The following is a 21787-nucleotide window of genomic DNA, read 5'->3' as shown; positions in this document are numbered from 1 at the left end:
ACCCTCTTAAGTCAGTTCCATCTAGCTTGGGGACAGACAAGGGAGGAGGCGAAGCACAGATAGATAGGTAAGTTAGTGAAGAGAAACTCTGAATTAGAAGACTTCAGTGTGCCATATAAGTTGAGAAACACCCAAAGAAAAAGCCATCCCGTTTTAATTGTAAGGATTTAATTTAATTGCAATTGTATTTGTTACAATGTTCTTTTCTGTATGTGTTCAAAATAAGGGTAGGGATTTTCTCTAAGATGATAGATTGCCTAACAAACAAGAAGGAAGCGAGCTTAAGGAAAATTGCCTTTGTGTTGTGCAATCCGGGATGCCCCATGGCCTCAGTTCCCTTCCTGGCTCAAGATAAGCTGGATAACAGAGTTGGGCTCTGAGCTCCAAGACACTTTGTAGAAAACTTTCATCTCTAGAAAGAGGCCTCTGAAGCAGATATAAAATCTCCTGAGTTGCATCTTAAGTGTGAATGTCTTCAAGTTTAATTAGCTGAACTCTGCAAAGTGCTTTGAGGGCAGAAAGTGCTAAGTGGCAAAAGAAATGCAGCCTGCATCTTGTGTCCAGAACGCCACTTGCCAATTATGTCACAACAGTCCCTAATCGGTCCACTTAAAGGTGCTTTATCTCCTTTCCTCAGGGGTTTATGCCACCTCCTACTAACATAGACAAATCTTTACACCCCAGATCTGGTTATTAACAGTAGCCAGTAATTTTCAAAGAAGATGGTGCTGACTTTGAAGCCTGGAATGCTGAAGTCACTAACAATCTTATCTCCCTGTCATTAAGTGGCCCTTACATTATACGTGTGAGTCACCACTACCACCCCCATCAGCTGATTACGATGAACTTTAGTGAAGGAATTAGGATCAGAGGGCTCCAGTTATAGTAAGTCATTCGGTTCACTTTCCCTGTAAGCACTAGGCTTCAAAACCCCATGGTAACAGGAAAAAAAAGTTCCATTGCTACAACTATAGATATAGAACAGGTATAAAGGGGTCATAAATATGGATGTTGTAAGGTGAGTTCCTCAGAGTCTCACCTGTAACATGTATGTTAGACCTCTCCCTGTGAGCATGTAACTCTCTCAAGCTACTGGACATTGTTTCTTAGAAATGTTTTCCTTTGCTTGCTCATTTAGATGGGCTAAGCCTGGGTCCCGTGAGGTTATACAGGCTGGTAAGAGTGTTTCTGGGTTGTTTCCCATTTCTGTACCCCATTCAAAGCTCTGTAGTAATGGGCAGACAGGCAGTAGTGGAGAATCCCAAGCTGCTAAGGGAGATGGTACAGTTTGGTTAGTGTGAATGTTGGGGTGTGTAATCTGGTCCACAGAGGTAAAGCTATCCATGTCTCGAGCATGCTGGCCTGAGAGAACTTTCTCAAGACTCATTAAAACTCTAAAGGAAAATTAATAATCTGAGCGCCCATACTTTCCCCCAATGCAGTCATCCCTCAGAATCCTCAGAGAATTGGTTCCAGGATCCCCCGCTGACAAAATACTCAGATAACTTACGACCCTGTATAAGATGATTTGCAGACCTCTGCATGTCCTTCTGCACTCAGTGAATCATCCTAGGAAAGTTAGTGTCTAACACAGTGCAGATACTGTCAGCAGGTGTTACGATCACAAGGCAACAATGACAAGCATGGCATCTGCACATCTTCAGTACAGGTGTCTATTTTTCTGTTGTTTTTGACCAATGGCTACTTGATTCTATGTATGCAAAATCCCCAGGTTTGGAGGATAAATATGTTTTCTGTGTAACTTGTAGAACTTTTTTTTTGCCTAACTTTTTTTCTCTCATGCTAAATATATATATTGGTTTTTTTGAGAAAGGGTTTCTCTGTTGTAGGCCTGGCTGCTCTGGAACTAGCTATGTAGAGCAGGCTGGCCTTGAACTCAGACATCCACCTACCTCTGTCTCCCAAGTGCTGGGATTTTTTTTTTTTTTTTTTTTTTTTTTTTTTTTGGATTTTTCTCGAGACACGGTTTCTCCGTAGCTTTTGGTTCCTGTCCTGGAACTAGCTCTTGTAGATCAAGCTGGCCTCGAACTCACAGAGATCCACCTGCCTCTGCCTCCCGAGTGCTGGGATTAAGGCCCAAGTGCTGGGATTTAAGGTGTGCACCACCACTGCCTGGCACTAACTATATTTTTTAAAATATAATGGAAAAAATGTGTGTATGTGTATGTCATGGTATATTATGGATAGATACATTGGGAGGAAGACACAACCTCATTCACTTTTCAGAAAGTTCTAAACAGTGGTAGACTCTTTTATAAGTGTGTGAGGCCTACATATAAGTAGATGTTTCTTTTCCTTTGTTTAGTACCTCTTGGTAGCTGTTGACACAGAAAAATGGGATCGGTGACGGAACCACAGGATCTTAAAGATCCTGTAAGAGGAGGTACCATCCAGAAGAACAGGCAGCATGACTAACAGGTTCTTGAGTGGGCCCACCAGGAGAGTGCACAGTGTTGAGTCTTGAGCTCTAAGCAGTTCTTTTAGTCTAAAGCCATGTAGGACTGCCCATAGCCAATAGGCCTGGAGTGTCCTTTGTGCAGAGACTAGAAACAGCTTTTGCGGGCCTGCTGCTCTTCTCTATGTCCCATGCTGTGCTACACTCTGGAATGGCACTTAGTGAAGCTGTATCAGTTTAGCTCTGGGGCACTCTGTCAGCCCTGCTGGATGGACAGTCCCCTGAGCCCACTTCCTGAACAGACGAGACAACCTGCTGTTTTCTCCTTGTCTCTTATCGCTCCTTGTCATTAAAGGAGAGGCCTGGTGTTGACTTCAATCTTTGCTATTCTAAAGCAGTCCAGGGGAGGAGAGGGAAATGCCCAGCCACCTCCTCGTTGTACTGCTCTGAGGTTAGCTCTCTCCTTGGGTAGGATTAAGCCAGGAGTAAATTCCGGCATATGAGAGCTAAAACTACACAGGTCGTCAGAGAGCACTGCAGGCTGAAGGGGGGTGGGGGCATTTGGGGGACTCTTCAGGCTACTCTCTCCCTTTTCCTCCAGATGCCCCTCCCTGCATGTCTAGCATCTTGGTTGGGATATGCAGTGCAACTTCAAAGGCTTCCCTCAAGTTGTGTTGTTTTGTTTTGTTCTTAGCAGTTCTGTGTTTCCCAGGAGAAGCTTACCCTGGGAGGGAAGCTTGCCTCCTCACTCCATTAGCATAAAGTCAGATCAAGGACTTCACTCATTGGCATTCTTCTATTCCCTTGGAGCCTAAGCTAGTCTTCAATTTCGCTTTTCTTAGAAAAGCAGGAGGGGAAAGTGAGTATTTTTGTGCCACTCACAGCTCCATGTCTTAAATTCCTGAAGATGTTTAGCCAAGGTTTCCATCGGGCTAGGTTTTCCTTGGTCATAGCCCTGTCTATGCACCTTCTTGTCTGTGGCGCTCAAAAATCAATTTCTTTCAATATGTACATAGAAATTTAACAACATCCTGCCAAGAACTCTTATGTTCTTAAAGTCTCTCTGCCCAACCAGATGTTCCTACAAACCTTACCACAAACCTGCCAAGGAAACCCAATCCAACTTGTAATTCAATCTAAATGTTATAATTTCCCCGAATCAAACTTAGAGAAAGGGGAGAAAAAGAAATGAGGGTGTGAGCTTGGAGTTATCCTGCATGATCCAGTTTAGTGAACTGACGGGACTTAATTTGTGTAAGAACAATCAAAATCACATCAGGGGAGAAAAGGAACCTGTGTGGCGGAAAGGTGTCTTGTTATCTTGACAGCAGTGCACAGGGAGCCCAGAGATCTCACAAAAGTGGCCTCTAATTAGAGGAGACAATAATGGCAGGGCGAGCCCTCCTTTTCTGGATTGCGTTAACTGCTGTGGGCTCAGGAACTGGCCTAATGACTTCCCCGGGACTTGGTCTGGCGCTTTATCTATCCACTATAACAAGACCAATGGCCAGGAAAGCCCGAGATTTAGTTGCAACAAAACATGCTCTCTTCTCAGGCTGTGCTTGTATCTCCATTGCCGTAAAAGCCACCATGTCTGGGTGCTCCCGCTGCAGGACAGCTCGTAGGGGCAAAGGAGCTGGGTCTGTGGAGAGAGCTTGTCTGCAGCCTTTCTCTGTTCCTTGTGCTGTTTAGCTGCTGTAAAATGCTTAGTTAAGCCTAATTGAATTTGACAATAATAAATTACATATTGAAACTGTATAGTTCACCTAAGGAATAGCAGTGAAAATGGCAAGACACCAGAAGCCAGATTTAGGAAATGCCATATTTACATTAAAATGCTTTAAATTTTCTTAGAGCTTTTTGCCTGTTCTTTTTTTTTTCCAGAAAAACTACAGACCACCCATTTCATGAAGTTCTTTGTAGAAATTCTGTAGAAACTCTATATAAAATCATCACTTAATTCCAGGTTTGCCTGTGTTGTCATATGGTAGTGTATGCTCTGTGGAGAACCAAATCATTCAAAGTGGAGAGCAGTAAACATAAACTCATTCTTTTCATTTGTTGTTAGGAACTGCTTGGCCCTATTGGAGGATTTTGTGGAAGTTCAAATGTCTCAAAAGACTCAAATATAAAAGGAGTTCAGATCATGGCATTTCTTTTTCCCCACATCCGTGTGTGAGCACAGCAACTCCAGGCTTCCCTGCAGGAGTCCACCTCCCAACCCCAACTTCTCTGTGGGTCAGAGGAAATGATGTTTAAAGGAGCATTTCCTGTCTGCCCTCCTGTCCAGCACCATGTGCCTTCACACGCAGGCCTTGTCATGCCACCCCTGAAGCCAGGGAGCTTGTAAATGGAACAAACCATTGGCCAGATCCATGGTAGAAATTTTTTTTTTTTTTTTTTTTTTTTTTTTTTTTTTTTTTTTTTTTTTTTTTTTTGACACAGGGTTTCTCTGTGTAGCTCTGGCTGGCCTGGAACTGTAGATCAGAGATCCGCCTGCCTCTGCATGCTGGGATGAAGGTCACACACCACCACCCTCAGTTTGGTAACCTGTTCCCATTAGGACAGTGAAGTACAGAGCACACCGAGTTGGTGGGGAGGAGAGCTCAGTGGTACAGCACTTGCCTAACAGGAGGAAAAGCTGAAGAGATAGAAACATTTTGACTAGCCCATGTTAGTGGCACCTGGCAAGAAGAGCCACTGTTTTGTTCTGGTAGGACCGCATGCTCTCCCTTCCCAGGGCCTCTTGATCTAATTAGCTTTCAGGGAGACAGTGTTGGCAGAAGGCTAAGGAAGCTGCTAGGCTGCAGTCTAAGAGAGGGCTGCAAACTAGATTGGGAAGTTTAGCTGGGCCTGTCTCTGGTTTCAATGAAATACTTTTACAGCGTATTTAGTAGTGTCTGTTGCTAAGTTTTTGAAAACCATTTTTCTTTTTTCTTAATTGTAGTTGCCTGGTTGTTTTATATTATGAGCTACTTGTAGAAAAATACAGGAAACGTAATTACAATACAAAGCTCCCTTTCCCAAGCCTACTGAGATCATTTGAAACCAAATTGAGTTTTAGGGCTTTTTTTAACTGTATGTTCATAGCCATGAATTGCATCCATGCTGTGCTGGTTGATTTACTGCCGGCGGTATGTGAGTCAACAGTAACCATGTTCTCCTGAAGCTGAGGACTGAGAGAAGGGCGGGTGGACATTGCTTCATGACTCCAAACTACACAGCTTCCTCTGGGGAAAAAGAAGGACTATCCTTGTGTGGCTTTTACACTAAAAGAGAAGCATTGTAAAAAGTATATACAAGTTTATTTAGGGAGAGTAAAGAGAAATAAATTACTTGGTTTGTTTTTCCACTTTCACTGGCAGCTCCAGGTAGCACTGTGCTAAAAATGCTAATTACTAATTCTTGTATCCTACCTTTCCTGGGGAGTCTGGAAATGGGCTTTTAGTCCAGCAGAAATAACTTGCTTCACTTTGGTTAACACTCTGGGGAGGAAGTGGGTACTTCAGCATATTGTGAAACGCAAAGCCTTTGGGAATTTGATTTATTCAGCCTAAAAAGCAATGATGGATGATTGAGAACGAGAGTCCCTGAATGTCCTCTGCTAGAGTAAAGACTCAGGCAGGGAAATGGGAACCCGAATCCAGACCACCTTGCTGGGAATGCCCAGGTGAGCACCCTGTGGGAAGCACAAATATTGTACCTAACACTCTGGCCTACCCATCTGAAATCCCTAACAAAGTGCACTTGGCTGCCAAGTGCAGGAGAGGCCTTTTATTGCAGCTTAGTTATCTGTGGCTGTCACTCAGAGCAGCTGGTCCACTTGTCTAAGAGTGCACAGCTAAAATACAGTATCCTAATAACGTATCCATTATAAAGATCCCCTTTTTCCCTCCTTCCCAGTCCCTGGTTATTTTGTATCTCCACATACCCAGCAGTAGATGCACTCATATTAATATACCTAACTGGCTTTTCCTGGTTTTTCCCTTTCCTCCCTCCTTTCCTTTCTTTCTTCCCTTTAAACCCATCTTGAAATGCCCATTAGTCTTGAGAACTACAATAAAGAACTGTATGAGGGTGAAGACACAGGATTTTCATCTTTACCGTTTCCTGTTAGTTGCCAGTCTCCCTTCCAAGGGAGTATCTTAAATGAACGAAAGTGAACTGCTCTTGCTAGATATCCAGGAGGCTCCAGTACGTTTGTGTTCCCCTCCTCATAAAGTCAGAACTGAGCAAGCAGACCAGGAGGCTTGACCTCAGCTGTATATGTTGGTAAGGTCCAGTCCTGGGCTGAGACAGTGGTCAGCAGTCTCCTCTAAAAGCAGCCTTGAAGGGGCATCTGGAGGTAAGAGGAGCTAGAGAAAGAGCCTGGGCTGACCAGAGGTCTCAGATGCACAGGGTCTGAAACTGAGGTTTCCGTGTTTGTCCCATGAGTCAAGAAAGAAAATCCCTATTTTCTAAGGAAGAAAGAGATTATAACAGACCCTCTGCAGTAGCCGGGAAATGAAAGTTTCGGTTTTGGAGTTTGTGGGTGCGCTGCTGGCTGGCAGAGAACTGTCTTCACCTTAGCAAAGCCAGAGCTGAGCGGAGACTACTCCAAGCTCGTGCTGCCTGCCTGCCTGCCTGCCTGCCTGCCTGCCTGCCTGCCTGCCTGCCTGCCTGCCTGCCTGCCTGCCTGCCTGCCTGCCTAGGCTGTCCCAAAAGCCAGAGACCAGAGGCAGGGTTTCCACTGACTCCAAATCCAGGACAAGATGCAGGAGGCAGGAGAAGGGCAAAGGCAGTAGACCTAAGACCGGACCTGGAGGAGTGTGGATTCTAGCGACCAGACCCAGCAGATGGGTCAGAGTCCTCCAGGTCATGGACCTGGAATGGCCATTGTGCAGCGAGCTTCGTGTCTTGGACATTCAGACTTGATTTACCCCTGACCTTTGCCGAGAAGAGCAGTATTTGCAAACAGTTTTCCCAGTCACCTCCTGACAGCTTAAATAGGATGGTATCTTACCTGATGGGACAGATTGGGAAAGGGGTACTCCACAAGCACACCTCATCTGCCCTCTCTCCGCAGGACTTTCTGCAGGGAGATTGCTCCAAGGCACAGCAGAAACTGAACTGGAAGCCCCGCGTTGCCTTTGACGTAAGTTATGTCTCCAATGGAAGTTCTCACAGCTGTTAGCTGTGAACCCTTGCTGGTGGACTGCAGTCAGGCAGGAGAACTTTCAGAGCCCTGGGAGGAGGTGTTGCAGAAGAGGGTGGCAGAAACCCCGCCCTCATCACCCACCCTGGGTTTCGGTTGCAGGAGCTGGTGAAGGAGATGGTACAGGCCGACGTGGAGCTCATGCGGACCAACCCCAACGCCTGAGCACATCTGCAAAGACTCCGAGGCATGGCCTATCATGCAGAGCCAGCGAATCAGAGTCCAGCCACTCCTGTGACCATCGACCCTTGACCTCCTGTGTTGTCCCCACAGCTAAGAGCTGGGCTATAAATTTGTAGGCACCAGGCTCCAGAGCTAAGGCCACTTTACTTTTGTCGAAGGCCCTTCTGAATGGTTTTGGGAAATCAAGAAGTGTTAATCACATATTCATTTTACTTGAAATTATGTCACTAGACAACTTAAATTTTGGAGCTTTGAGATTGTTTCTCTCTTTTCTTATTAAATGATCTTTCTATGAACCAGCACTAACAGAGTTGCTTTGTGTGTGTTTTTTCTAGGTTATAATGTAGGCAGGTTATGGCCCCAAACAATAACAAAATCCACGGGTAGGGATGAAATATTACTTGGTTCTTTTGGAAAAGCTCCTGTTGGGAAGACCCCTAGCCTGAGCTGCCCTCAGCAGAGGCCTCGCTAGCTATCTGCCTTGGGCATACCTATCCCCTGCTGAATTGAAGCATTCATACCCCTTCTGAGCTCTCACCCTCTCAAAAAAAAAAAAAAAAAAAAAAGGCTCATGAAATGGGGTTGCTAAAAGAAGAGACTTGATGATAAGTAAATATTGTTGGAACATTACATGTGAAAGTCCCTGGGCTACCCAGAAGCCCCCTAACCTAAGCCTCTTCTATGGTCTTTTGTACAGTATTTATTTCCAACCTCTTCCCATTGGTACTAGGTCACTTTTTAAACTGAATTTTGACTCATTAATTCAATCCAGTGCCTGATATATACCAGACATTATGCTGATGCTTCAATCCCATCAACATGAGCTAGAAGTTCTGATAAAGAGACTTAGAACCCAGGATCCAGCTTCACTGAGTTTATTATTTAGAATTCTGACTACAGGCCTGCACCTCTGAGCTGTGCACTGCGCAGCTACAGGTGACACATAAGTGCACAGAACACCCCCAGAAGGCAAGCAAGGATCTGCTTGCAGGTATACACTCTTACATGAAATAGTATTTTGGCCTAGAACAAATTAGGTCAGGACTCTTCTCCCCCTCACTCCCCTTCCAAGCAAAATAAAATAAAACTTGAGCGAATGGCATTCCAATCTTTGCACATGCATGAGACTGAGGGTGAACTATTTCCGAATGTCTTCACAGGCAGGTTTATGATCTGGGGGAGGACTAGGGCTCCAGGGCTGGTGCAGAGAGGGCTCTTTCTGGAGCTCTCTATGCTGGGAGAGCATGTTGACTGGAGCAGCCTCAGCCCCCATGAAGCAGAACTAGGGCAGCCAGGCTGACCCACCCGGTTCTCAGAAGCTACCCCAAGAAGAGCCTGCTGTTTCTATCCCCAAATGGGAGGCTGGTAATTGGAAGCAGATGGTCTCTGGGAGGTGGAGCTTGTAGGACTGGGAAGGCTGGGGGGCATACAGACATGCACTGTCATACATGAACATGCATCGTCATCCACAACCTAAAACATACATCCGCTCACATATACAGATTCACTCACAAACATGCCATCTCTCACACTGTCGCACACAATCTTGCAAACATGCCCAGAAGTCTACTGTCTCATACACACACTCTCAAGTCTCACAACTAATGCTCCTTGGCCTTGACCTTCATGTACAAGCCTCCTCTGATCACCTAAATCCCTCATTGAACACCCAAGAAAAGCCATTCCAAAGGCCTGCAGGCCTGCAGTGTCTAATTCACTGTTTTGTGGCTCTCTATCTTAAAGACATAATGAACTCCTTAGGGCGGACGAGGAAAAATCCTGGGCAGGAGTTCCGTGTGTCTCCAGTGAAGCTAAATGGGCATGAGCATGGGTTTCTGACAGAAGACATCTTTTTAATGGCAAGCTTGTCGCTATTCATGCCTCTCCATCACTGTTGGGGGCTCCTTTGGACTCTTGATTGTGTGTGTTTACAGGTAGAAAAATAGCAGTTGCTGTGTAAATCCAGAATTTAAATTTATGTGTTGAATTTTATGTAGTCATCTTCAAGACTTAAAGTATTTCTTCTATCTTATCTTGATTTCAGTCATTTTTGTGTGTCCCTCACACTTCTCCTCCCCTCTCACCTCACTCCGTAAGCATTGGGTAAATATTTTTATGTATTATAGCACCTCTACGAGCTTGATACTATTGTAAAAACTAAGGGAGTTATTAGTACTCTCGGTTATGCCAGAGGCAAATTCACATTTGTTCTTCAGAGAGAGGTCAAGCGCTTGGGTACCTGGGCACCTCTGGTTTAGCGCCCTTCAAACTGTGCGACATCTGCTGCTCTTCGCCTTTAGTTCTAAAGCTGTGAGCTGGGCCTGTCAGCTTCTGCAACTGTATAGGGAGCAGGCAGAGTTGGGGCTGCCAATCTGAAGGGAAGGTTGGCAAGCAGTGTTTCTGTGGGAGACGGAAACCTAAACTAAGGGAAGGAGTGTGAGGCGAGGGGGCACATTCCAGCAGAACTGCTTTGGGCTTCTTTTCATTGCCGTTAATCACCTTCTCCAGAGCCAGTCTCAGAACCCCACAGAAGCCGGTCAGGGGACAGGCTACACACGAATGCCATCTTCCCTAGAAGCGGCACTGTCAACTTTCATTTTAAAATATTTCCCTTGTTACTAGGGGTGTATCTCAGTGTGGAAGACTTGTCTAGCAGGTAGGCTGTAAATTATACATATAACACCACTAAATAAAGAAAAGACCTTACCGATATCATTTAAAAACAACTTTTAAGTCACATCACAAAAGGGGAGAAAAGCATTCAGACACCGTCTTCATATTTGGGGATTAAAAACCGGCAGTCTATTTAGTTGTATCCAAATTTATTTCTTTCATGTCTTCCAGGATCTTTGTTGCAGTCTTAACTACTCAGCAGGCACCATGGGTGGGGAGAACTTCCACCCAGGTTTTACACAAAGATTGTATGTTCCTGTGCGTTTGTCTTACAAGAGATCAACATGTCCCATTATGACATCCGTACCTCTCCAAAAATTGGAGTTTTTCCTCACAGAGAGCACTGAAAACTTTCACAAGTAACAATAACATCTGAGACACAGTGCAGTTCTGGGCGCTAGGCCACCCCCATAGCCCTGCCTTCCCACAGTCCAGTGTCTTCTGAGAGCCCTGGAGACTAAGCCTTGCGGTCCCGTGCTTCCCTAGACCTCCCGTATACTCATCTGGGCTACATGCAGCAAGCATTCAGAAGATGTGCCTGACTGTGGCCACTGGAGCTGAGCCTTTGGCTGCCCTTACAGGGTGATGCTATGCCCTTCCCTCCCCACCCCATCTGACAGGTTCCTCCCTCTAAATGTATTCAGAGTGGACTCTCTCCCAGGAACTTTCCAAGGTCCCACTCCACCCACCTTCTGTTTCCTCTTCTCCACCAAAGGATCTTCTCTGAGCAGACCACCTGATCTTTTTGGCTGACTCCTTGCCCTGTGGCCTAATCCCCTAATGTCCACTTTCCAAGGTCAAGGGGTCTTATGCTGCCAGCCAGTGCACAGTGCCAGCTACCCCTCTGGCCTCTGAATTCCTGGGCCAAGGTGCCTGCTCGGCTTGTGTGCACCCATCTGTTTGCTGTTGAAGAACAGCAACCTGCGGCCTTCCTCTGCTGATCACCTCAGCTCACGGAGGTTCTGAGTCTCTTGGTTTCCTAGCTGTGACCTTGAAGAGGGAGTGGGATGCAGCACTGGGCCGGTACAACCAAAGGTTCCTGGGGATGCACCTGTCCAACCTCACCCCTCAAACTCGACAGTCCTAAACCCGCAGAGGAGAGGTAGTGAGGAAGCGCTGTCCTTCAAAAGAGCCCTGACTGCTAAAATATGCCCTGTCCTAGACACCAGAGAGAACCACAGCCTCCCAGTCAGAGGCAAAAAGCTGGGAGGCTTGGGAAGTCAACTGAAAACTAAGACTCCACCAGCCAGCTACTCCAAGGGAGGCACTGGGCCCAGGCTGACCAGAGAGGAAGCAGCGCAGCCCGAAGACGGACTGCAGTGGCGGGCCATGGGCGAGGGAATGTATATTTGGAAGGGGTCAGGACCTCGACTGGAGTCTGGCTTTTTATGGCGAGGAAGCTGACTGGGAAGGGCCTTCTGGCTTTCCTGTTGTGCCACTTTATCCCCCGCCTCCGTCCCTCCTGGCAGTGCTGCTTGCTGAGTATGATTGCCCAGAGACGGGGGTGGAGGTCTTTTCCCTGGCGTCGAGGACGGGGACTAGGGACCGAGGGGTAGTGACCATGCGTGTTTGGGGCGGGTAGGGCCTACCCTGGAACCAGCGGACAAATACAGGAAATGCCACATTCTCCCACTGTCACCAAATACATTTGCTGTAAATCACTTTCCTGCACCTCCCAGATTGTCTGGATGCTGAGCCGGAGTGGGTCAAGGAGGCCTCATAGAGAGCTCCTTGGGGTTCAGTGGGGGGGGGGGGGGTTCAATGTAGCACCTAGTTTTTTCAGAAAATCTAGTACCCATCCTGCACTTGGCAAGACGCGTCTCCCGTCTCCTGTCTCTCTAAGGCTCTCAGCAGGACACTGGCTGCCCCGCTCCTCTCCTGCCATCACTAGAGTCCTTCCGAAGTAGTATAATAAACTCATCTTTACAAGGCAGCAAGGACACCTCTGGCTCCTGCGCCACTGCTTCTGGGACTCCAGAAAAATCTCCCAGGCCCAGAACACATGCTGCCTAAGAACTTTAGGCGGGCTGAGCCTAACTTCGGGAACTGCTGCTCAAACCGGCCTCCCGGGGCAGGCTTGCCGAGGCTCTTCTATGCAGCTTGCAGCGCTGATTTTGCCCAACTCAGAGGTCAGTTTTCATCGCTCCTCTACCAGCAAATTTTTTAAAGAATGCGATCGCAGCACTGAAACCTGTACAATATCCCTGGTGGCTTACAAGCCTGCAGCCATTAGGGATGCCTGCACAGGAGGGGGAACAAGAACCCGAGTTTTGTTTGTTTGTTTGTTTGTTTTTTGGTTTGGTTTGGTTTAGGTTTTTGTTTGTTTGGTTTTTTTTTTGTTTGTTTGTTTTGGGCTCTGTTTGTTTTGTTTTTGATAATGATGGAAATTCGGAGGGCTTGAGAGTTACAGTGAGTCGCTAAATTTGCTATTTTTCCTGCATTTACCCTAGGGTAGAAAATTGAAGGATGTTTCCTCTCCTTTAAATCCTTCCCAAAGCCCTCTGAACACTTCCATTACCCAAACCGAACCCCCCCACACACACACACAACCAAGACCCTTCCTTCCTTTATGCTTCTTTACACTGAAACACCAGGCCTCTGCGCCCAACCCTGACAATTCACCCACTGCTGGTCTTGAGCTCACAAATTGTTCTTCCATCCCTACTCACGCTGGCGAAGCTATGTTCACTTAAGGGCAAAGGACGACGGGCTTGCCAACAGTCCCTTCTCAGGAGCCCCCTACAGGGGCAGCTGGAAGAAGTTTGAAAGACTAGTTCAAATGAGGCAGACCATCTGCAGACATGGAGGGCCCTGGGCAGTGTGGAACAAAAGGATGCTCTTTGGGAGAACACAGGAAGAGGCTATTCTGAGACCATAGAGCCTGCAGAAAGGTCCCAATGACTTTTTGAGTCACTCTCAAACCCAGGCTCAGAAATTTTGAGCTGGAAACAATGCCAGGTCCAATCTCAAGTCATAGCAGCCAGACCTCCCCTCTTAAGGACAGCTCCAACCCTCATGTATGTGGAAGGGAATTCCAGATCCTACTGCATTGCCTATAATACGCTCAATATGCTACAAATTTAAAACCAGTGAAGGAAAAAATCAAGTAAACAACAAAAAACTAATATAAAACAGAGTTTCTTTGGAAGCAAGGTAAGATGGAAAAGGAGGCAATAAAGGTCTGAAGCTGCGCTCTCTGTGCCTTATTTTGGTTTCCAATAAGATGGACATGGTACATTTTGCTCAATTTTCCACCCCTAATCACGTTGAGAACCTTGGAGCTGGAAGTCATTTAATTGGGTATTGTTCCTTTCTCAACCTGATTTGAATGCAGCACCTGCCCATCCTGTTCTCTGGCCCCAGCTCTGTCCCATACCCGGACACTATCTAGGGTCATATCCAGCCCGCCACCCAGAAGTCTTAGTGGAGGCTGAGCAATGGGCACACCCGAGAAGGTACAGGCTGGGAGTGCAGGCGGCACACTCAGAGACCCTTTGGGGACCCAAAGATTTTCTATGGAGAAAGAGGAAGGATGAGATAAGCTGACAGGGAGACAAAGGGATGGTGACATAAACACACAGAATCAAATGGTGTATAGAAAAGAAGGTGTTGAAATAAAGGGGTGAGGAATTCGGCCCAGAGAAGTTCCAGCTGTGACTGTAGAGCCTACACAGCATGGAAAACTGTAGAGAGGTGGAGAGGCTTTGAGCCATAGTATCAGTCCAGATAGAAGAATCCAGGGCAGTAGGATTTCTGAAGCTGGCAATTGGTCCCTCTGGCAAATTTCTGTGGGTTTCCATTCCTGCCAAGTGTCCACTATCTGAAAATATCAGATTTCACTTGCTGAGGGCCTGGAGCTTCTGGAACCCTCGTCTCTACATCTGGTCCTCAAGCAGTAGTCCGAGGCCTCTGGCATGTCCTTGGGTCCCTTCCTCTCCAAGCCCCAATCTCTCTGACTGGTTCCATCATAGTCTGCCCTGCCTGGCCAGCTTTATTACTTAGTCTCATCAATCTTACCCCTAACAGGATATTTGTTTATATACTGGTGGGAAAGCTAATGGCTCGTGAAGCGGCCATAAGAGGAGTAGACAGCAATCAGAAATGAAGGCCCTATAACGCCGCTCAATATCCCATGGTCGGGGCTTTAGAGTAGAGACTCGAAGGTTCTTCTCAATAATTCAAGATGAGGGAAAGAAGAAAGAGAGAACCCGGTACTCCAACTATTCTTTCTCGGATGCCACTGACAGCCTCAGAGGACATGGTTTGGGTACCTAAGGCCTGGCAAGTAAGGTTTCCCCTGGGCCTTCCAGGGCTGCCTGACTAGGTGGCCTGAACCAGCAGAGTCTGGGGCCTTGGGGTTTTATACTACTCTGACCAAAACATATGGCCCTCTACCTTAAAGACAGAGAATCCCAGAAACCAGGGTGGGAGGGGGCAAAAAAGGTGCAGCGTTCTTCGCCTTTCAAAGTTAAGGAAGCCCAAAAGGGCTGTAAGCACTCCAGAGGCAGAAATCAGCCAAGCGCTTGCTCACAGAGGACCAGCACAATCGAGCCTTACTACTCTGCGAGCATCTATTATTAATGACAAACTGCGTGGAATGATAAATTGTAAAATGCATGGTTGTTTGCATGCAGCCTGTTGACAAGGGCCTGCTAACTACGCTGTCCTGGAAAACAGCACGTGTTCCTACCACATGTAGGATGCCAAATGCAAGATTTTACATGGCACATACCACGCTGGCATTTGCGTTAAGAATCGCTAAGAAAATAAATGTCCTCTGCTTCCCCTTTTGGGACAAAACACTATCCTAACGATTTCTACAGAGACAACTTACAAAATGAGCGGATTTGTCACCTGGGTACCGCATGCCACCAGTGGACTAATACAGCGTAATTTCCAAGTACGCCGGCTATCTGTTAACTAGCAAGCAGTTTTTGATAGTTTTTCCTTACTTAACAGAAAAACTGCAAACCAACCTTACAAGCCACTAAGGAATAAGTCATCCCAGGTCAAAAAAGAATGGCAGAAATAGTTTCTTTCTCTTAAATTAGATGAGAAAGCAAGTGTATAGACCATAGAAAATATTACACATGACTTTTTTTTTTAAACCACGGCCCTCTTCTTCAACTAGCATGTGATTCAGAACTACTACAGCGGCAACTCTTGCAGTAATAACAATGTGTGTATAATACAAACACCTTCCTAGACATAATATCTTCCATTCTTAATTTTTCAAACCTCCAAACAGAAGAGGAAGCTCTCCTTCAGACACTGGGAAACATCGGAGAAGCTGCTGCAGAGAGGGGCTCCTCGGGAGCCACAAGCTCACACAAAACCTGCTCCTCCAGCTACCTGACCCAGAAAAGGAAGAGCACGGGGCACCCACAGAACGCCACTCCTAGGAGCCATACATTTGTTTCCCTCCCTTCACCCTGGTACCACAGCAAGGGCGACAGAGCTCAGGGACAGACAGGTTTCCCTTGGTCGCCTGGGCCTGGAACCGGCTAGCTGCGGCCTAGACGACCTCAGGGCCGCCAGGCCTAAGCGGAGGGTCGCAGGCAATTAGACCCGAACGTGCTGAACCCCACGCACCCTCCTCCCGCCTCAGGGGTCTGTGGCTCAAGTAAATCGTGTCCCTGTCACACTTAGGTCGCAGGGTGCGGGCAAGGCCGCCTGGGGCAAGTCGGTGCGGCCGGGCCGTGGCTGGTCCATGCGGTAGAGCTCGTGCGCCTGCTGAGGCTGCGGGACCCGCTGTCACCCGTGAGCAATGAAGTGACTGTGACCTTTCCACCCGCTCCGGGCTCCTAAACACACGTGTGTCTCCAAAACAAAGGCGGCGAGCGAAGAGGAAACAGGAGTGGCGAGGCCGCGCGGGCAGCCAGCTCCAGCCGCGGGGCGAGGAAGGGAGCGGGCGCCCCGAGGCCATCGAGGCACAGCTCCCACCGCCGCGACCCCGGTCCCCGGTGCCCCGCGCTCCAGCCCCCGACCTTCCCACGACCACTGTGATAAACCCATCCAACTCACGCTCGGGGGCGGGGGTCTCCTTTGACGCCATTTGCCCCACAGACTACTTATTTCGGGAAGAGGCCGCGGAGACGCGAGCGGGAACCCGAGGGCGGCGGCGGCGGCGGGGCGGGGGCGCGCGGGGGAGGAGGAAGCCGCTGCGAACGCAAACAGAAGCCGGCCGCCGCAGCGGGTAATTACAGCTCATTAGCTCAGGAGCCTTCCGGGCCCCGAGCGGCGTCCCGGAGGCCGGCGTCGGGGCTGGACGCCACTCCGAAATGCGCGGCCGCCCGGAGGGGCCCAGCCGGAAAGCCAGAGGCCGGCCACGGGTCTCCACTAGCCACCCCTAGTCCAAACAGATGAAACGGACGTCCCGAGAACCGGCCTGCCTCCTCCGGTCCGGTCTTGGATCGCTCGACCAAGAGGACAGGGCCACCGGTCACCTGCTCAGGTCTCCCACAGGCCTAGACAATCCAGCTCAGGCAACCACTCTGGGTGTATAATTCCCAGCTCCACGCAGGAATCCCCAAAGAAGAGTTGGATTCCAACTCCTAGAGATTTGTAAATAGACTCAACCTTCTCCCCTTCCCACCCCATCCTCTGAAAGAGGTAACCTGAGGAGGAGGGGGCAGCCAAGGCACTCAAAGCTAGGACAACCCAGAAAACACTTCAAGTTGCAGTGAGGCCAGCCCCAGCCGGCCTGCCCGGAGGAGACGCCCTGCCAGCGCCACAGCGAGCTTCCCTGGCTATTAGGTTACCGCTCTGAGCGGCGGGAACCGAGAGAATCAGAGGCCACGTAAGGCAGTTTTTGACTGAAATTAGAGTGTATTTATTTGCAGCAATCCTTTAACAATGATCAAATTTTGACAACAAGCAACAGCAATTACTGCTTAAGTGTTGCCTCTAGATAGGAGCGGCAGATAGGAACCTGCTTTATCTCGAAAACAAACTGAAGGCCTGAATGTCTGTAATCAAACCGCCATCTCCCCAAGTCTGATTGACAGGGCAGATCACCCTAAGATAATGAATTTATTACATTTCCTGGGTTATTTACAAAAGGGGGGAGGGCCAGTCCGGATTGCCCCCTAGGTTTAACTGTAAATTAACAAGAAAAAATGGTTTGAAAAGAAACCACCCTAGACAAATGTTCTTTCTGCCTTCTTACTCTCCCTTCTGCTTATTGCTGTAAATGTTCAAAATAATTGTTCTACAAACATATCTTCTAAAAGTTTCCCCAGGATTAAATATTCATTTCCAATCCACAGTATATTTATATTAAATCCTTCTGTGTAAATACATGAAGAATTGAAACTGTGGGCGAGTTATGTACATACATTTTTAACTAGTTTATTTTCCTCTTACAAAGGAATGAAATTAATAGAAAAAAATCTTTTCGGCATCTGGCTCACAGGTATATATAATACTCACTGCAATCTGTGTGGAACAGGAAAGCCAATACTAATCTAAGTATCTTGAGGCACATCTGCATCTCTGCGCACAGGTACCACTGTGGTAACCATGCTGCTGATTCATGAACTTAAAACTGCCAAATCATGTTTTGTAGTTACTGAGGAGTATTTGTTCATATGCCAACTCAGATCTGTTTAGGAAATTATCTTTTTAATAGCCACAAAGCAAGCTCACTATATAGTACGCTTTGCAAAAAAAAATGCTGTAGAAAAAAAATCTACTAAACAAAAAAAAATGCTTTTAGCGAAATTTGACATGAACTAGAGGAGGTTTTCTCCACATTTCAGAGATCTGGCAGAGGCTAGAGAACTCTACAACTTCTGCTCTGAAATCTTTTCTTTATATTAAAGCTGTATTAAAGTATCCAGACATATTGGTCTTATTCAAACTGAATGGCAATTTATTTATAAACAAACAATGGATATGATCAACAAAAAGAAAAGGATGATAGAATGAGATTAATACAGTTTCCCTTTTTATAACGAGAGAAAAGGCACATTTTAAAGTTTCAGGCAATTTAACTTTAAAAGCTTTTGGAACACTTTCTTGGTGTTTGGTCCGTAACATCCAACTACAAATTAAAAATAAATTACTATGTTGCAATTTACATTTAAAAACAAGTCCATGAATAAAAAGAAAGCGATTTTCATAAACAGGGACTTCCCCCTTCTTTCGACATATGATAAAATATTATCTTACAGATGAGAGACAAGGCAGAGGGACAAGACGAAGGAGCAGGAAAGTCTCTGAACTCAAGAGGAAACTTACGTGGCATCTGCAGTAACCTGTCCTTTAATAAACCATGGTTTTGCTGTCTGTACAAAATAGTTTACCGTTTTGCTTACTTAGATAAAGCATAGTGGAGGCTCTGCATTAATCTTTTAGAAAAATAGGTTTTCTTTGAGCTGGTGAGTTGAATTTCAGGAGAGATTCTGTTCGCTGGTGTGATGAATTTTCTCAAGTTTTAAAATTTGTATGTTTTTAGTTTCGATTTTGCATTGCTGGGTTCTTTCACTGTTCCTGCTCTGGGGTTCCATTCCCTTCGGCTCTGAGGGTTCCGGAGATGGGGTCAGAATTTGCTACAGTCATAGACGAAAGCCCCCGACGTGCGGTACAGAGACTGGCTGGTAGGAAAAGCCATCTGACAGCTACTATTACCATTCACCGGAGAGTTGTTCAGCCCTATCCGCTGTGACTCGAACATCTCCCGCACAGAGTGGAAGTTCTGCTGCTGCCCAGGATAGCCCGCGGCCGCCGCAGCCGCCGCCGCGCTCGCCAGGTGACCCAGGTCTCCACCTGCCTGGTTCAGGTACCACGAGGTGAGCCGGCCTTGGTGGGCAGCTGGATGGTGGCTGGTCTCCTGGCCACCCCCTCCGTGACTCAGGGATGAAGTGCTGCTACTGGTGACTGGGGGCAGCGAGTAGTCAGGCAGAGGGTCGTCTACCGCCGCGCTGCCCGCGCCTCCAGGCGGGCCCTGCAAGTGACCGCCGCGCTCGCCCGCCGCGTACAAGCTCATGGCCTGAAGATTGCAGTGGTAGGTGCCCGCGCCCCCAGTACCCCCGGCACTGCCACCACCGCCACCTCCGCTGCCGCCTCCCGAGCTGCCCGCACTGGAGCTCTGGCTGCAGGGGGAGCTGTAGAGGGAGCTCTGGCCGGGGGAGTAGGCGCCCAGTGCCAGCGGGGGCGCGATGCCCGCACGCGAGGACCCAGCCGCCGAGGCCAGGAGGCCTGAGCCGAGCTCTGCAGCCGAGCCCTGGGGCGACCCCCGCAGCGAAGTCATGATGTTGTCCACGCTGAAGCCCTGGCTGTGATGCGGAGGCGGCGCGGGCTGTGGAGGCTGCGCGGGTTCCGCAGTGTCCAGGCTGAGCGGCCGCGCCGACGGCAGGCTGCCCGGGGGGCTGCTCCCGCTCGACAGGCTGCTGCTGCTGCTGTCGGGGCTCTCGATTTTGGGCACCGTGGCGGTGCTGCCGCTGCCTAAGGCGGCAGCTGGGGACAGGGGCTGGGGCGGCGAGGGACACGTACCGTTCTCCGTCTTGATGTCCTGGATGCGCACTGGCGGCGGCTGCGGCCCGGGAGCGGAGCCCTCGGCCTGTTCCGGGGGCGCGGGCGCTGGTTGGCGACCGGCCTGCGGCGGCGGCGGTTCCTGGAGGTGCAGGCGGCCCTTCTCCTCCTTGTCCTTCACCGCGTCCTTCTTCTTGAAGCGCCGCCGCCGCCGCAGGAAGCTGCCGTTCTCGAACATGTTGTAGGAGTCCGGGTCCAGCGTCCAGTAGCTGCCCTTGCCCGGCTTCTTGTCGTCGCGGGGCACCTTGACGAAGCACTCGTTGAGCGAGAGGTTGTGCCGGATGCTGTTCTGCCAGCCCTGTTTATTGTCCCGGTAGAAGGGGAAGCGGTCCATGATAAACTGGTAGATGCCATTCAGGGTGATCTTCTTGTCCGGGGCATTCTGGATGGCCATGGTGATAAGAGCGATGTAGCTGTAAGGCGGCTTCACCATGTCCTTGGGCTGCGGCTGCGGCGTGTAAGGCCCGTAGGCGCGCGCCATGCTGCCCGGGTACTGTTCAGCGTGCGCGGGGTGCGAGTACACGCTCATAGGGGCCGGCATGGCGGTGTAGCCGCCCCCGGCCGCCGCCGCCGCCGCGCGGTAGTAGCTCTGCTCGCCGCCGAGGTAGGGCACCACTCCCAGGGAGTTGGGGCTGGACACGGAGTAGCGCGCCTGCATGGCCCCGACTCGCCGCCGCCCGGCGCAGCCCGCTGCCCCCCACCCTCGCTCGGGCCGGGCCGCGCCGCACCGGCCACCGAGTCCGAGTCCGAGTCCGGGCCGCGCCGAGCTGCTGCGGGCCCCGCCGGGCTGTGTCTGTCCCGGCCGCGATCGCCTCCTTTCGCCCTGGGCCGCTCGGCCTCTCCCAGCGCTCGTCTGGCGCCTCGCACCCCCCTCAGTTCCCGCGCGGGCAGCTAGGGAGGGTGGCTGCACTGGGAGGGGACCGGACGAGAAGCCGCAAGCCGCCTCGGAGGAACGCGCAGAGCAACTTCCAGGCTCAGTCGGGACAAAAAAAAAAAAAAAGAGAGAGAGAGAGACAAAAGTTAAAAAAAAAAAAAAATCCAAAAAAACAAGAAGGCGCCCGGCTCGCCACACTGCTTGCGCCTTCCAGGAGACACTGCTCGGGGCTGCTGGCGAAGGCGGCCAAATAACCAGGGGCGGGGGCAGCGCGCCGGCCGCCTTCCCGGGCCCCCGCGTCACCTTTTCTCAGTCTCTTGCGCCGGCCGCTTAAGGAAGCATTGGGAAAACTTCTGAACTTTTGAGCATCCGTCACCCAGGCGAGGACTTTTTTACGCAGTTACATTTTTTTCCGGGCAGCGGAGCCCCGCCCCGCCACGGAGGCGGTAGCCAATGGGAGGCGAGAGCCGCCTCTGAATGAGCCAGAGGCCGAGCCCTGCCGGCCCGCTCCTGGCGGCTGGAGGACCGCGGGGCTGACCACACGCGCGCCGGCTGCCAGGGCCCGGCGCCCGCGCCCCTGCCCGCAGCTCGCGATTGCTTCTCCCATCGCACCCACCCACTCGCTGCCAAACACTGCCCTTCACTCCCTGCCATTCTTGGGGCTCCCATTGTTCCCGCAGACTTTCTGAGTCCTCACCGGCCCCAGGACCCTTCTTGCGTCCACTATTCCCAGGCCTCCACGGACCCTTCGATTCTCTCCTACACAGGATCTGCCTCGATCCTTGGTCTGTCGGGTTTTCTCCATAGCCCGGGTTTCCCGGGCCTTCCCAGACCTCGCCTATCCCCTGGACTCTGTATTCCGAACATCCCTCCCCTTGCTATCTTCGATCACACCGACATCTCACCGGTTCTC

At 49.5% G+C, this 21787-nt stretch overlaps 2 protein-coding genes across 2 annotated transcripts in view; one reads left to right on the top strand and one right to left on the bottom strand.

Moving 5' to 3' along the window:
• Gmds (GDP-mannose 4,6-dehydratase) overlaps nucleotides 1-8099 on the top strand; it is a 512310-nt gene extending 504211 nt beyond the window's left edge. Inside the window, exons 10-11 of the mRNA XM_057787721.1 lie at nucleotides 7482-7550; nucleotides 7713-8099. Coding sequence (XP_057643704.1) covers nucleotides 7482-7550; nucleotides 7713-7775 — 132 coding nt within the window. The 3' untranslated portion in view covers nucleotides 7776-8099. The remainder of the gene's footprint in view (nucleotides 1-7481; nucleotides 7551-7712) is intronic.
• Nucleotides 8100-17404: 9305 nt separating this feature from the next.
• Nucleotides 17405-21219, bottom strand: Foxc1 (forkhead box C1). The gene has a single exon (XM_057787600.1). It carries the CDS (start codon nucleotides 20656-20658, stop codon nucleotides 19009-19011), a length of 1650 nt encoding a protein of 549 aa, XP_057643583.1. The 5' UTR covers nucleotides 20659-21219; the 3' UTR covers nucleotides 17405-19008.
• Nucleotides 21220-21787: the final 568 nt, after the last annotated feature.

The sequence above is a fragment of the Chionomys nivalis genome, chromosome 13 (genome assembly GCF_950005125.1).
Source record: "Chionomys nivalis chromosome 13, mChiNiv1.1, whole genome shotgun sequence".
In the NCBI taxonomy this organism is placed as follows: Eukaryota; Metazoa; Chordata; class Mammalia; order Rodentia; family Cricetidae; genus Chionomys; species Chionomys nivalis.
This window is presented reverse-complemented; position numbering and strand designations above follow the sequence as displayed.

Bases quoted from the DNA above. Each gene is read 5' to 3' on its own strand.
- Foxc1 (XM_057787600.1), bottom strand. From the start codon at position 20,658: ATGCAGGCGCGCTACTCCGTGTCCAGCCCCAACTCCCTGGGAGTGGTG.